This window comes from Pocillopora verrucosa, chromosome 3 (assembly GCF_036669915.1).
Source record: "Pocillopora verrucosa isolate sample1 chromosome 3, ASM3666991v2, whole genome shotgun sequence".
Taxonomy (NCBI): Eukaryota; Metazoa; Cnidaria; class Anthozoa; order Scleractinia; family Pocilloporidae; genus Pocillopora; species Pocillopora verrucosa.
In genome coordinates this window covers 2,256,711-2,268,608 of record NC_089314.1, presented here as the reverse complement: position 1 = coordinate 2,268,608, position 11,898 = coordinate 2,256,711, and the positions used below count along the sequence as shown (strand labels likewise).

The 11,898-nt window shown below is 37.4% G+C and overlaps 1 protein-coding gene across 3 annotated transcripts; it reads left to right on the top strand.

Moving 5' to 3' along the window:
- Positions 1 to 85: 85 nt before the first annotated feature.
- On the top strand, positions 86 to 7,323 carry LOC131776876 (melatonin receptor type 1B-B-like). 3 transcript variants are annotated; one of them, XM_066164210.1, is made up of 2 exons: positions 86 to 192; positions 6,030 to 7,323. In XM_066164210.1, the coding sequence occupies exon 2, from the start codon at positions 6,035 to 6,037 to the stop codon at positions 7,007 to 7,009; it is 975 nt and encodes a 324-aa protein (XP_066020307.1). In that variant the 5' UTR covers positions 86 to 192; positions 6,030 to 6,034; the 3' UTR covers positions 7,010 to 7,323. The 3 variants fall into 3 exon arrangements, with proteins under 3 accessions (XP_066020307.1, XP_066020308.1, XP_058949064.2); XM_066164211.1 differs by lacking the exon at positions 86 to 192 and adding an exon at positions 4,505 to 4,651; XM_059093081.2 differs by lacking the exon at positions 86 to 192 and adding an exon at positions 4,505 to 4,651 and having other exon boundaries at positions 6,027 to 7,323.
- The last annotated feature ends 4,575 nt before the right edge of the window (positions 7,324 to 11,898 follow it).

Here is an 11,898-nt window from a genome sequence, read left to right as displayed (position 1 = left end):
CAAATGTACGTAAGCGGAAGTTGGTAACCAAAGCACAAACCGAACAAAGAGAAGCAATATAATTTGCAGCACTAACGAACACATCCTCTTGCATGATCTTATAAACCTTGTTGACTCAACGCAAGCTAAGTTCTCGATATCATTTGCTGGCAGCATTCCTTCTCGTCTAACTGGTTCGAGAGACCTGAAACGGTTTGTATGATTTTCTAAACTTTCGTCACTCAAGTTGTTTGCCGGAGCTTTCTCGAATTATGGCGGCTAAAACACTAAAAAATCCGTATCGCTGGCAGACAATGAGGTTCAAACTTTCCTAGAAGAGGAAGAAAACCAATATACTAAAAAAAGTTGCACATTCAGTGGCTTTGGTGTTAGCATTTCTCTCGGCTGAGAATGAAAATCGACAACTGGAAGATTTGCCACGGGCTGATTTTAGCCGTGTACCTGAAATACTTCTTCTGTCGGTAAGGACGAAGTCAATGAATGAGAATTTTCTCGTGTTCAACACGACATCTCACTCGTTCGCTGCGCTCGCTCATGAGCTATCAACTATCTACGCGCGCCCATGTACTATTCTCTATTTAAAACTACTCTTTGGAAAGTTTATGGTAGTGAATCAATTTGAACTTTACCTTGATATGGAAAATATCTTTAAAAATCCCGCACGATACCTCTTACGTAACCTATCGACGCATCAACCTCGAATCGATCATAAGCAAAATATGTCTCCAGCTTGTGACTCAATGACACTGATAATTGTTATTTGTTTCGAGGGTTCCTTACGATGTCTTTCGAATCACCTTCACGAGAAACCTTAATTCGCTGCTGATAAAAAGCATGACGAGTCAGTAAATTATACTGATATTTGGAACAGCACTATTCAATTACATTGCTTTTACCAAGTCATACATCAAAAGTGATATGCATGCAACAAGACTGTTAGATGAACCAATGGATCAACTTTAGCTAATTTGAAATATGTACAAGCTACAGATCGATTTGAATGATGAAAGAAATCAAAGGATTGCTTCTTCCATTTGTTGTGTTTTGTTTAAGGGGAAAAAAATTAAATCAGAAATTGATCCGTGACCCCTAATGACACAATCGTCAAACCGCTCGTCTCGTCAAACCCGGACAAAATTCGTCTAAGAAGGAAAATTTGTTTCAAAGATCCTCAGGCTGTTCTCAGCATTGTCAAACTTGATAAAGAAAACTTCTGTTTCACTTCACGTGTTCGTGAAAGAAAAGCGGACAAAAACGTAAACTGAATGACAGTGAATGTGAAAATAAGCCACGTTCTTCGATGAATTGTGAGTTTCCTGCTCGGACTCAAAAAAAGAAAGGAAGAGTGTTTATAGTAGAATCTTTTTTTGTGTGGTTATCCCCCCGCACACCAGTCTATCGCGTCCTATTAGGTTAAAACAAACTTTTCCAAATATTCAAAAGTCATTCATGATCATATAATAAAACGCTTATTGACTGAGATAGTTCATACATAATCCAAATGCAGTTACCGCTTTTCTCAGGCTAGAAATTTTTATTAAACACCGTAGTTTTGCATTTATCAGTCATACCAGCTGAATTTTCACAACTTGATTGTTTTCCTTGCAAATTTATAGTTTTCTCAAGGGTTTGTGGGTTCTGCCGAATAATAGACAATTCATTCAGTCATGATGTAGAAAAAATAATTATCGCCAGAAAAAACATGGAAGGAGATGAACTTCATTCGTTTGACTCACGAAGAACAACGAAATTTTGATATAATTACGTGACGCTTTACCTAGGGAGATGTTTCTTTTGTAATACACCTCGCCTTTGAAGGTGATTTTCAAACAAACTTGCCACCTGCTACAAGTTACACGAAACAATAGGCCAGAGAGTAGGTTACCTTTCAATAGAGGACGAAGTATTTCCAAAACGGCAAACTGATGTATAATTCGGCAGAATAAAAACAATTATCTTTTTCTTGAAATCATGGTCAAACATACAGATGTTTAAGTCTTGCATTAGTTTAGGCTTTCGTCAAGCAATTGTGTGTCTTGCACACGCCACTGTGAGGAAGTTAAGAATAGATCAAACGCTCTTGGCCCTTCCGGTTACTTTAAAAATGGGCATAAGCATGGAAAGGCCTTTCCTACTCTGAAAGTATATAGGAAATGAAGAGAAATTGTGGTATTTCAATAGAAAGCCGAAAGGGCATTTTGCACTAAAAAGAACCTCAATTTGTATGAGGGACACGTGAACTAGTAGTTAGCCACTTCAATACGTTTTGGGGAAATTTTCCTGTGGAATTAAGGCTAGTTACAAATAATATCTCTAGTAATCCATTTTTCGCTTTTTAAACCTAATTTTTAACTCTAAAAAAGCTACACTCTCTGCACTGTGACGGGTGAGGACTGGTAGAATTGAAAGACAACAATTCCAACCATGCAAACAATCTGTTACCTTACTGAATGAGTTAAACAACACTATTGGGAATTGTTAACGCAACCAGTGAGAGAAACTGTTAACTCCTTTTAAATCCCCAGCCGCAGGCAACAGCCATCCTTTAATTGTCGCGTGTCATTAGTAAATGAAAAGAAAAAAACAATAATAATGAAAAAGGCTTTTTTGAAAAGGATGTTAATCAACTCTAGGTCTACAACTTTCTTATTGAACAGCTGTGCTCATCACATAAAATTCAGGTTTTGCGATACAAACACCTTTCGATTCTAAGTGTTATTCCCGGGAAATTATGAAGAGATCGAGGATCCGTATAAGAAGGTTGTCATGGATGAGGTAGGCTATAAAATCATTTATTTTAAATCAGATGACAAGTTATTATCAGCCACGGGTTAGTTCACTATCCATATTTTTTATGGATCCATTCTATTTTTTTTACCAATCTTTATACAAGAACTAAGGAACAGAAAATCATGCGTCCATTTTGTATTTAACAAATAGAGAAGCCTTGACTGTGCTCTGTTCTGTTATAAAGCACGCAGGAAGCGGCTAGAGCACGAAAGAAGTGTAGGGAGAAACACTCGACTACGTCTCGTGTTTCTCCCCACTTCTTGAGTGCTCTAGCCGCTTCCTAAGTGCTTTATAACAGAACAGAGCACAGTCAAGGCTTCTATATTTGTTTTATAATAAAGAATCCATTAAATTCCCCGAGCATTACTTTCAATTTTCAAAACAAACTTTATTTCCAAAGCGAAGAACAGTGTCGTCAGCATGCTCTATACTCTCATAAAGCACGCTACAATAAGCCGATCAGAATCCCTGTTAGAAGGGTTGAAATAATCTGATTGGCTGTACAAGACTAAAGCTGTCAAAAGTGTCAAATCATCAAAATTCAAAAACCATCAAAGTTCATCTTATGCGATCGTTTACAAACTAAAATAGTTCGGTAAGTCGAATTTAACACTTTTGCCTGAAGTTTTTAAGTCTCTAATACAGAATCTTTAAGTGAAATGTTCAGTAAACTTCAACCGAATTATGGCTCATAAAAACACGCGAGTTTTTTTCACATGACAAGGTATGAAACAAACTGTTCAAGGCGAGCGTTTTTTGAATGAACGACAGCCGAATTCACCGAAACATGAAGATCGCTCGGGATACGGCAAAACTCGGCTGCAGTGACTTTCCACTCAACGCATCGGAAAGGATATCAGAGCAAGCTCTTATTTTTTCACTCGAAGGGCGGCCACTATAGTTTCTGAGACTTGCTTTACTGTGATGACCGGAGATCGCCATGATGAGCGAGCCGCGATGGACTTCAGCATGATCATATTCGCTCAGACACCGTCATGATTAGAATGAATTTTTACAGTTATGCCAGTTTGGTTATATTTTTCATCATTTCTGTTTTGTTCTGTTTTGTTTTTGAACACTGAACTTTAAATACTCAGTATATGAGTATTAGCTGTGTTTGATTTTTATTTCCGTACGTAAGCTTGCAATCTAACTGAGCGTGAATTAATCTTTAAAACTCGGAATGTCTATTTTGTTTTTTCCTTTGAGGATTTTCGTATCTGCTCACGTTTTAATAACGTAAATTACGGCGCCTGGTATGTTTACAAACCTTTATTTGGTTCTTCTGTTGCTACTTGCCGGCTCGCTTGTTCCGAAACTTCACTTTCAATTATCGGAAAAAAGCTAAAAAGAAGTCCCGGAAAAGGTCGAACACAGCACAATTTGGCAGATGGCGTGACAGCTTTAGCTCAGCTCTATGCTCTATACTCTCAAAGAGCACGCTCTTTCAACCAATGACAGCGCGCGTTATATCCGAACTTTATTATAAATATTACTAAAGATAATTATTCAGTGTGCGAGCTCCTGTTTTCTTATTCAACGGCTTTGCATAACCCATAAAATGCCGATTTTTGCAATAAGAAAGCCTTGTTTGATTCGGAGTGTTATCGTCGGAAAGTTATAAAAAGCCTTTACATGGAATGACAAAGCGGCAGAAAAAGACCACCCTGAGCCATAAAAGTAATTAAAGGTATCTTTCTTTCTGTTTTGAACATATTAGGAAAGATTATTGAGAGCTCGGCCGTGTACAGCTTATGATTGAAGTGCTGATTTCACAATGCAAACTCCTCGTTCGATTCTAAGTACTTTTGCCGGAACATAAAGAACCCCAGGATTCATATAAGAATTTTTTCTAGATAAGGTAGGTTATGAAAATTATTTACTTATTCATTCGCTTTTCACTAAAAACTATTTTCGCTACTGAGGAGGAACACCATACTTTTTAATGTTTGTATGGATTCAACAAAAATCCAGGAAGAAGTGATAAATAGGGAATAATACAAGGGCGCGCTTAGATATGGAATTTCTCTTCGAGTATTCAACTCGATAGCTCACAAGTGAGCGCAGCGAACGAGTGAGATGTCGAGTTGAACGCGAGAAGAGAAATTCCATATCTACAAGCAACCATGTATTATTTTTTTTTATCATATAAACACAAGAGCCCTTTACTGACAAGAAAAGCCGACTTCATTAATGAATGAAAATAAATGAATCGACAATCCCCAAATAACAATCGTAAAGTGCGTTAGCGCTAACTCTTATGATGGAAAAATGCGTTGAATCGTGATTACAAAAACAACAATGGTCGTAATTGTTAATTTACCAAATTCTCATTTATTGACTTTGTCCTTACCGACAGAAGTTTTTCAGGTAAACGGCCAAAATCAGCTAGTGGCAAATCTTCCAGTTGTCGATTTTCACTCTCAGCCGAAAGAAATACCAACACCAAAGCCACTGAATACGTGACTTTCGGTTTTTCTTTTAGTATATTGGTTTTCTTCCCCTTCTAGGAAAGTTTGAATCTCGCTGTCTGTCAGCGATACGGAATTTTTAGTGTTTTAGCCGCCATAATTCGAGAAAGCTCCGACAAACAACTTGTATTGAGAATCGTGAAAACTTTGCCGTTCATTCATCAACCTGACCGAGTGGTGCCAAAGGCGAGTGACGTCAGCAGCTGATTGGCTATATCAACACACGTGAAAAAATACGATATTTTTTCACGTGTGTTGTTACGGCTTTTCTCAGGGCCGGAAATCCCTGTATAACACCGCAGTTTATGTGATAGATATAGCTTCTGAAATACAATGCTATTCTGTGACAATTACATCTAAAATGCTAGGACTCAGTGAAGGCCATGTTTAACCCATATGATACGTTTTAGTTGTTATTTGTTAATGTAAAGATATTTTCAAAATACGTTGTCTTCTTCCCTTAAATGCAACAGTGGAGATGCGTTCAAATAATATATTGATAACAAGATTTAGCTGTAGAGCATACATGGGCTGCCTAAAATTTGTGTTGATTTTAATTTTATGCACGACTCGAAACTGGTATGAAAGATTGGTAGGCGACGCGCCTCAAACATACATTAGGGCCGACCTGAAAACGCATGCTTGATTGCAAACTGCATTTTAAGTTCGTAATTGTAAAAAAAATTGAGCTTTTCTAGACAGCCTGAAGTATTGGAAAGAAAATCAGTTGTTTATTCACTTATTCATTCATTATGCTTTTTCAAGTAGACAAGATGTCAAACCTAGAGCTACCAAGTCGAAGCTTAGCTGTTGTTATAATTGAGGCAAGCATATGCGTTGCTCTCAACATTACGAGCCTCATTGGAAACAGTCTGGTTTGTATAGCAGCTTACAGAAACCTTAAACTGCGATCCACTACCAACCTGTACATCGTTGCCTTAGCAGTCAGTGACCTGTTAGTTGCAACCATCGAAATACCGTTAGCTTCTTCAACGCTGATCGTTGGAAAATGGGACTTTGGCAACGCGTTATGCCAAATTCAAGGCTTTGTTGCTGAATTCGCCTATTACGTGACCCCAGCCACCCTTAGTTTGACAGCGTTTAACCGTTACGTGAAAATTGTGAAGACGAACTACTACAATAAGATTTTTTCACTCCGAAGATCTAAGATATGGCTGAGTTGCTTGTGGCTTTTCCTTGCACTATACCTGCTGATTGTCCGAGTCACAAATTGGATCACAATTAATTTCGTTCAAAGCTTTGCATTGTGCGCCTTTTCTTATCCAAGTGATGAAAGTCAAATCTTTCATTACTGTCTCACTGTCGGATTGTTTTTTGTTGTACCGTTGTGCATCGGTACTTTTAGTTACTATAAGATATTTCTCAAAATCAATGAGCATCAACAGAATGTATTCAGTTCGTTACAGAACAGAAATAACAATGATGCATTAAAGAACTCAGTGAGAGAAATCAATCTTACTCGAATGCTGTTCATCGTGGCCGTGGGATTTTTGTGTTCCTGGATACCAATGTGGGCAATAGTCCTCTGGTTTCGTTTTTCCCCTGAAACCTGCCCAAGAATTGCAGCTTTGGTTAAAATTTTTATCTTTTTTCTTAGCGCTTCAGTAAATCCCATTATTTACACTTTCACCAATGGCGTGTTCCGGAAGGAATTTCGAAAATTGCTCTGTTGCTGCCGTGAAAGGGTAAGAATGGTGCCAATCGGTAACTGTCTCGGTAATCGGTAACTGTAATCGGTAAATGTCTCTAAAGATGTCTCGCAGACTCGTGTCAGAGCAATATCATCTTTTGAAAGCTGGACGGAATTTTTATTTTATTTTTTCTATTTCTTGTTGATTTCGTGGTTCGGTCTCTTTATTTTGTTTTGAATTGTGTGTGTGGGTGCGTGTCTGCGTAATTTTTTAGGGGTTTGTTTGTTTACGTTATAGAATTACTAAACGCTTTATAGTTAACTCATATGTAAACGTAATATTTTTAATGTTGAGCACAAATTTCATGGTAATTGGCCTGAAAATAATTGAAGCAAATATAAATAATAAAATATTTCCTTACTGGCCTGTGTTGTGTAGCTTGTTTCAAGGCTCTCGCGAGCGACGTCAAGAAGGATACACAGGAAGGTTGGGAAATATTACGGAAAGTCCGATAAGTTTCCTCCAAGCGCACATTTCTAGTCCCCACACCCACTGATAACCATAGTGGAGCGCTCAAAGCGTAGCCCCATAATTATGAAATTGGGCCGGTAACCGATCCAGCCGAGAACGTTTGTTACTGTACGACCGTGCAAGCATCCAACCGTCTGCACAAGATTCTACTTATGGCATGCTTAAACAGTTATATTACGGGCACATCTTTCTCACCCCGTTACTCTTGTTTAGCGTACGACTCGTACGACTCGTCAACATATGTCTTTGCTTGTATTACTTGACCTTAGCGCTGCGTTTGATACGGTCGACCATATCATCCTCTTACCGTCTCGAGACATCATTTGGTGTTACTGGAGATGCGCTCAAATGGATCGCCTCCTACCTGTCAGCTCGATCTCAACGTATTATGATTAATGGTATACTGTCTGATTTGATTTGTCATTTGGAGTTCCTCAAGGGTCATGCGTCGGACCACTTCTGTTCTCTGCTTATGCGAGCAAGCTGTTCCAGGTTATCAAAAACCATTTGCCTAATGCGCATGCGTACGCTGACGACACTCAGCTTCATTTGTCGTTCAAGCCAGACAGTTCAATGAATCAGACGGAAGCAAGAAGTACTATGGAAAGATGTATCAGGGCCGTAAGGGCGTGGCTGATTGTTGATAAATTAAAGCTGAATGAAGATAAGTCTGATTTCCTACTCATTGGAACTCGCCAGCAACTTAGCAAAGTTAGAACTGACAGCCTTATGGTTGGTGACACGCCGGTAAAATCAGTCAGTGAAGCTAGGAATTTAGGTGTCTGGTTCGATTCTAATTTCCAGTTTCGCAGCCATATTAACAAAACATGTTAATCAGCTTTCTTTTCGTTATATAACATAAGGCGTAAAAGGAAATATCTACCTTTTGAAGCTGCAAAGTCATTAGTGCAAGCTTTTGTTATATGCAGAATCGACTACTGAAATGCAATATTATATGGTTTGCCTGCTATACACGTTAATGGGTTACAACGCGTTCAAAACGCTGCCGCCAGGTTACTGACCAATACACCGCGTTATTCGCAGATTACACCTGTGATGATTAATCTCCATTGGCTGCCAGTTAAATTCAGGATCATTTTCAAGGTAAATTTGTTGACTTTTAAAGCTCTCCATGGCCTAGCGCCAGCATATCTTAGTGATATTATATCATTCAAAGGCGATTCTAATTATAATTTAAGATCAATTTTTAGTAATTTATTAGCTCGCTTATATTTATTAGATCTGCCAAGACCACTGGGGACAGAGCTTTTTCGGTAGCTGCCCCATTTTTATGGAACATTTTTAGACTATGTACTATATAGATTTTTTTATCGCTTTTTAAGTTATTGTTAAATATAATTTTGTTTTCATTTTGTAATCTAACTATCATATTCCCTGCGATTTCTTTAGATATTTTTTAATTTATTGTAAAGCGCATTAGATCATATACTTATAAGGAATTCTGCGCTATATAAGTATTAAATTTATTGTTATTGTGACTCAGCATAACGCGCGCGCTGAATTTACACAGGGCCGTAATAACAGTTACTCTAAACCGAGATTGATCGGAATAAGGTTACTCTTAGAATGCCTCACTGGCTGCATTGCGGGGTTATTGACACCATCACGTTCCCCTTAATTCAGCAAACGACTCGTGATTCGGGTTTAAAGTTGACCAACCAGCTAATCCCATTTCAATTTTCTGTATTCTTTCGCATATTTTTGCCTAGCATACAGAGAAACGTATGAAAGTTAGTATAAATCTAAGTTTTTCATTGTAATTTCAACTGCCTATCAAATATTGTAGATAACAGCATGAATGCATCGAAGGAGCAATAGCTAGAATCAATACAGTCTAATTGAAAAGCACGTTATATTGCCAATAAATATTGCTAATGAAAAGTTGCAAGTGATTGCAGTCACCATAGGGCTTTTGTCCTTGAGTAAAAAAACTTTTAGAAAAATTCTTAAAAGATCAAAATACTCTTTAAATAATTCATTGCTAGCAGCTCCTTGATTTGAAATTATTGCGATATTTCTTTTCTTTATCCCCATTTTGGTAAAGCTCTTTCACCTATAAATTAAAACCCGTGGCGAGACGGATAAGTTCGGCTGCACGTCAGATATTTTGTTGATCATCGAATTGAGATGATAATTTTTCTTCAAGTCTTTAAACAATGAGAAACTCAGTCTGGAAGCGGTACAGCTTTTTTCCCTTCAGTGAGGTGAAACTCCAAAAAATATCCTCATATCCCTCAATTGCTTTCAGTAGTCATTTTAATTTTCGATTCATTTTTAATAGTAATGACGTATAACACATACGCTTGGAGAAAGATGAATTAAACGTTGGTGGATTCGAATTCATGCACGATTCATGAACAATAGAATGAACGGAACCTCAATGAGGGAATGAACTTTAGTCGAGTGTTGTTGTTCGTGGCTGCTGGGATTTTTTGTTGTTGGATACGAAGGTGGGCACTCATCCTTTGGACTCACTTTTCCCGGAAACCTGTCTATGAGTAGCAGTGCTTGAATGCATCGCAGGAGCAATAGCTAGAAACAATACAGGCTAATTGAAAAGCACGTTATATTGCCTATAAATATTGCTAATGAAAAGTCGCAAGTGATTGCAGTCACCGTGGGGCTTTTGTCCTCGTGTAAAAAGACTAGAAAAATTCTTAAAAGATCAAATTCTCTTTAAATAGTTCATTGCTAACAGCTCCTTGATTTGAAATTATTGAAATTATTCCTTCTTTTTTTAATCTAAGTGCTTCAATGAATCCCATTAATCCCATAGTCTTAGTAAATGAATTAAAAGAGGCGCTTGGCAAAGTTTTGACATTACTTGTAAAATCAACCAATCAGTAGAAATAGCAATATCTGTATAAAGGTGATAAAGGTTTTGAAAAGCATTCAGCCCCTTGGCACCCTCAGTCATTGTGACTAGTTATCCCTGTCATCTATCACAAAAAATTTGACAGATGCTTATTCTGTGTTGGAAAATAAATTTTTCAGAAGACGATCCTTGTTCGGCAGTTCATAGGTTATAAACAAATTGGTTTTGTGCTGCAAATGCCTTGCTTGAGGACGAAGAGTCATTAAAATTATTAACTCATTTAAATTATTAACTCAAAACTTTGAATTCTAGACGCGTTTGTACGCAAATAGTAAGCAAAAGGAAACATAAAAGTATAAGGTGAAAGATGGGATAATAACTCTCGTTAATGAGACAATTGATTCCAAGTTTCGCGTAATGTACAACCTTGAAATGGCATGGTTGGAAAAAAGAACGCATTTCTTGAAATGAACAATGTTAACACTGAAATGCAAAAATCGAATGGTTGCCATGTCATTGTTATTCATTGAGTTCAACCCCGCTTTTTCTGAATGCTGTTTATTCTTTCTCGTCCTACACTAACATACATACTGCATCTCTTGAGGAGCACTTTTCTTATGTCTCTGATATAATTTTGAAAGTACGTTTTCTGGGGCAAGAAAATTTCACTTTCTTGGAAAAAAGGACAGAAAAATATATTAAAAAAAGGGCAGATTAGGCTTACGTGAGTTGAGAAACAACTAAATAATCATACATGGAAAGCCTGCATTCGAGTCTTAGTAAACTTTATGAAAATCTTAATTTTATAAAGATTATCTCCTTTGGAAAGAAGAAAATTTATAGAAATCTACCAACAGTGTATGTTGCAAAAAAATAAAACTATGTAGAAACTGATTAAGTGACATTATTAGAAGGAAGCCTTGAAATTAAGCGGTGGTCAGCTTTAAACAAATGTGATTCGTAAATGAGCTTCTTTCATGGAGTAGAAATATCGAGTACAAAGTACCAAAGCAGAGAAATAACGTAGCGCTTACCGCTAATATCTTCGACCTAGGTAAATAGTTGTGAATTGAAAAAGTTAGTCGAGACGTCGCGAACACTGATAACAATGAAGGTGAGCTAGCACCTTCTTCTGCCAATCTTCTTCTTTTTGAGTCTACGTTGCCCAAGGTAACGTAGACTCCTTGTTATCGTGCCCGTGGGTCCGTCCGTGAAGATTCCCATCATTCATAGTGACATTATATGTGCAAGTTCTTACAATCACTCATTTGAGAAAACGGCTGAAAGCAAATTTCCAAGTAGTTGTTAGGACTCAAATTCACACCTCGCATCTATCACTCAATCACTCCTTCTCCTTCTACGCTAGCGTATAAGGCTTTCACGTGTTCAGTTAGAATTCCTGCATGGGCCTTAACTGAAAGCTAAAAATTGGTCAAAATCTTAACAACCTGCTAAGAAGTGATATGTATTTAACTGAGACTAGAAAATTTTAAGGATGGATGAAACAAAGAACACCATCGACTCGTGTATCCACTAGGCGCTTAATTTTATTACCTGTATATTACTGATAAATATGTCTACATATTTATTCATAAATTTGAGTATTTTTTTACTTCCC